The following is a 3,763-nucleotide window of genomic DNA, read 5'->3' on the forward strand; positions in this document are numbered from 1 at the left end:
AAGCAGAAAAGACTGTTTCTTGCTAGCCATGGTAATTATTTATGACTAAAAATGATGTCATTAATTAAATTTTCATTTCCGGCCAAAATTTTTGGTCGGGCATTGCCCGTCCATGCCCGACCCTGCCGCCGCCTATGCTGTCAAGAGTCAATCTACTCTTGCTACTGTGAGTCTGTGACCAAGGAAACTCATCCTATAGTGAAAAGGAGACAAGAAAGAGGGAGGAGAAAACTTCAAATGGCGTTAGATTCTCGGGCGAGCGGGTATGATGTCCAGTTTGTCGAGAGGCACAGAGAACTCGCTGAGAAGTACATGTGCGTCATTTGCCGAATGGTACCCAGAGATGTACACCAGCTGACATGCTGTGGGAAACTCATCTGCCGTCACTGCATAGAGGACTACAAAAGAAAGTCATCTCACAACTGTCCGGTCTGTCGTAAGCATGGACTCAATTATTTCAATGACACTAGTCGTAATCAAGAAATCCTGAGTCTAAAGGTCTTTTGCTATTATAAAGAGCATAGTTGTCAATGGAATGGAGAGCTGAGGGATCTGATTAGAAATCATGCAGATGCATGTGTTTTTAAGCTAGTTTTGTGTGATCAGTGTGATACTAGGGTGCCTGTAAAAGGTCTTGGGGATCATCTTGCCAGCGCCTGTGTTAAACGCATGTTTTGGTGCCAATTTTGCAAAGAGTCCGGATCATTTGAATTCATACAAGATACTCACCTCAACAAATGTCCAGAGCGCCCGATCGAATGTCCCAATGGCTGCCGAATTACAGTGAAAAGGAAAGAGATTGAAGCTCATCGCAGCGTCTGTATGCATCAACTTGTTCATTGCTGTTACCACCCGATCGGTTGTAACATAATGGTGGAGCGCATGTATAAAGCTGGACATGAAGCAAACTGCTCAAAGAAAGGAATAAAGTCCCTTGCACACAGGAAAGACACCCTCCCCATTAACATCTGCATCGACAATTTTGAGTCACTCAAGGAAAACAAGGAAGAGTGGGAACAAGACTTCTTCACAAAAGATGGAGGCTACTTCATGACACTTAAGGTCTGTCTTGCAAAGTCGTCTGATGCCATTGGCTGCTTCTTTTACCTGAGAGCTGGTCCCCACGATAACAGTCTCATTTGGCCTTTTCGTGGAATATTGGTTCTAGAAATAATCAACCAGAAAAAAGACGAGAACCATTACTCCAGTGAGATACGATTTCTTACTAACACACCTGGCCCATATAATAGTCGTGTGATTGATAAGGATATAGCTTCTTATGGATTAGGGGAACCAGAATACGTAACTCACACATTTCTCTCTCAATGTACCCAGTACTGTAAATATTTGGAAGACAACAAGATGATTCTACGTGTTAGTATTAAGGGTATTGATAATTGCAGAAGTTCTATTGGCTTTTCTTAACACCCACATTGTACACATTGCTGTTAAATTTTTTTATTTTAGTTATGACTTTTGTAGTTTTACATTATATAGTTTTAAGACTTTTATTTTCTTAGTTTAGTATTATAGTGTTCATTGCTTTAGTTTAGCTATATTTTTGACAAAGTTTTGGTTTTAGTTACTATTATCACAAGATGGAGATATACCTGAGAAGGAAACAGCAAATTACACCAGCTTTGGAGAGAGAAGAGGAGAATAGGAAACATTGGGAAAAAAAACAAAACCAGCTGAACAAATTGATGACCTTGATCTTTTACTTGAAGAAAGCTTGTAATTTCTCCAGCAGTCTGGCTAAATCATTTGCCTTGTCTATAAGAAGAATTATATGTGACACACAACACTGCAGAGACACATGGATGTGAGGAAAGAGCAAAAAGAATGGCAAGAAAGGACCTAGAGAAGGAACTGAGAGGAGATGGAAAGGGAACTGCTGCTGCAGGAAGAAAGAGTGACTCTTCAAAACGTGCTCACTTGCAAAGAAAATTGGACAAAAAGATCAACGACTTGTCTGCTGATAGACAAAGAAAGAAACCATCATCATGACTTAAATATTAATCATTAAATGTAATTTTAATTGTCAAACAATAACACAGGTAAATCTATTGCATACCACTCTGTATTCAAAGTCCAAGGTGTTCATTAATAGCATCAATCAGATCTTGTTTCTTTCCAGCTGCCTTCTTGCCTACTGACTTAAGGTACTCCTTTAGAACTGGAATTGTCAATTTTCCCAACTGAAAATTACAGTAACTATCATAAAGCATACATGTACATTAGGCATAACATACAGTTCCATTTTTAGCAATGCTCTCAACATCAACTGGTTCATCTGTTTTTGCCTTTTTAGCACCACCAGCAGCAGCTGTACTGGCTGATGCCTAGAAATGAACACATACAGATGTACTTTAAATGGTTGAACTGTTCTTACTTTTCTCTTAGTGATTTTTGCCTCTGGATCAAAACCATCAGGAAACACAGCTTTCATAAATTCATCAATTGCCTTCCCTGCTCTCTTGTTAATCTGAGCAGCATCTGGTACAGTGAGGTCTGTTATTTCTTCTTCTTCTTCGTGCTCAAGGGCTAGCGCCTCCAAAACACGATAATGTTTTTGAATAACTGTAAGAAAGAGAAATAAATAATGAGATGAGGAAGAGAATCACAATTAAAGTGTTAGGAGTTAGGACCTGGATTTTCAAAAGATTCACTTTGAAAATTAAAAGAAAGCTTCTTGATAATCTCCTTTGCTTTATCAATCTGCTCATGGGAAGCTTTAAGAGACAGAGAAAGAAAAGGAAGTTAAATTGAATATGTTCCCACTACATGTACATGTACCTTTTGGCATTTCATCAGGTAAGTCTAAGCTACGTATGTCCTCTGAAAATGGTAAGAAAATGACATGAAATCCAGGAGGAGAGATCTGGATGCTGCTGTCATCAAGCTCTTCCTCCTTTAGGATTAAAAGGAATGTGTTAATAATAATTAGACTTCTTACATACTTGAGGTACTAGTGCTACAAAAATTGGAGGAGAGTTGTTACGAGGAATATACTTGCAAACGGCAACAACTTCTCTTGAAATGCATCTTCTGAGTAACACAGAGAAAAGTTTAGTGCTACCACTAACTGTCTATAAAACATTACACATGATGCAATTATAAAGTACAGCTCTCTTCTCACTGTTTCATCTGGATAAATAAAATTTGCTGGTTTGATGTAATGATGCATTTTCATCTTTGATTTTGGTCTGAATCCCATTAGTGTGAAACCTACATGTATAATATCCATCAAGCAATAATACTGTAACAGCAGGCACTCATACACTACTACACTAGTACATGCATGAATACAATTATACATGTATGCATGGAAGCAATCATTTACTCATTTCATGAATACATTAAATCATAATTGCATCAGCTTATCAAGTTCACCTTTAAAATGCTAATAACTCAAAAATTATTTGTTAGAATCAGCTCAAACTTTCTACACAGCATAAGTACATCAATATGTATCAAAAAATGTTATAAAAATTGGAGGTGATTTCGGAACCATTTTTTGGAAAAAACTATGGGCTATAGCCTTGGGTATTTTTAAAATTTTGACATTTTTTAAAAATGGCTGTAATTTGAAAAATTGAAGTCGGAATTAGCTCAAACTTTCTACACAGCATAAGTACATCAATATGTATCAGAAAATGTAATAAAAATTGGAGGTGATTTTGGAGCCATTTTATGGAAAAAACCATGGGCTATAGCCTTTGCTTTTTTTCAAAAATTTGCTCATTTTTAATGCTAATAAAGG

General features: G+C 37.3%; 2 protein-coding genes across 2 annotated transcripts; one reads left to right on the top strand and one right to left on the bottom strand.

Moving 5' to 3' along the window:
- Positions 1-237: 237 nt before the first annotated feature.
- Positions 238-1,425, top strand: LOC105315572 (TNF receptor-associated factor 5-like). The gene has a single exon (XM_011410274.1). It carries the CDS (start codon positions 238-240, stop codon positions 1,423-1,425), a length of 1,188 nt encoding a protein of 395 aa, XP_011408576.1.
- A 551-nt stretch (positions 1,426-1,976) lies between these two features.
- LOC100640689 (X-ray repair cross-complementing protein 5-like) lies at positions 1,977-3,245 on the bottom strand. The gene is made up of 7 exons (XM_011410275.2): positions 3,140-3,245; positions 2,961-3,089; positions 2,797-2,911; positions 2,649-2,732; positions 2,393-2,580; positions 2,253-2,342; positions 1,977-2,198 (listed from the first exon to the last, which is right to left on the bottom strand). Exons 1-7 carry the CDS (start codon positions 3,215-3,217, stop codon positions 2,085-2,087), a joined length of 798 nt encoding a protein of 265 aa, XP_011408577.1. The 5' UTR covers positions 3,218-3,245; the 3' UTR covers positions 1,977-2,084.
- Between the last annotated feature and the right edge of the window lie 518 nt (positions 3,246-3,763).

This window comes from Amphimedon queenslandica, unplaced genomic scaffold (genome assembly GCF_000090795.2).
Source record: "Amphimedon queenslandica unplaced genomic scaffold, v1.1 AMPQUscaffold_9487_Cont18466, whole genome shotgun sequence".
In the NCBI taxonomy this organism is placed as follows: domain Eukaryota; kingdom Metazoa; phylum Porifera; class Demospongiae; order Haplosclerida; family Niphatidae; genus Amphimedon; species Amphimedon queenslandica.

Bases quoted from the DNA above. Each gene is read 5' to 3' on its own strand.
- LOC100640689 (XM_011410275.2), bottom strand. From the start codon at position 3,217: ATGGGATTCAGACCAAAATCAAAGATGAAAATGCATCATTACATCAAA. The intron at 2,733-2,796 runs GTACATGTACAT...TGTCTCTTAAAG, and splicing joins ACCTGATGAAATGCCAAAAG to CTTCCCATGAGCAGATTGAT. The intron at 2,581-2,648 runs GTCCTAACTCCT...TCTTTCTTACAG, and splicing joins TGAATCTTTTGAAAATCCAG to TTATTCAAAAACATTATCGT.
- LOC105315572 (XM_011410274.1), top strand. From the start codon at position 238: ATGGCGTTAGATTCTCGGGCGAGCGGGTATGATGTCCAGTTTGTCGAG.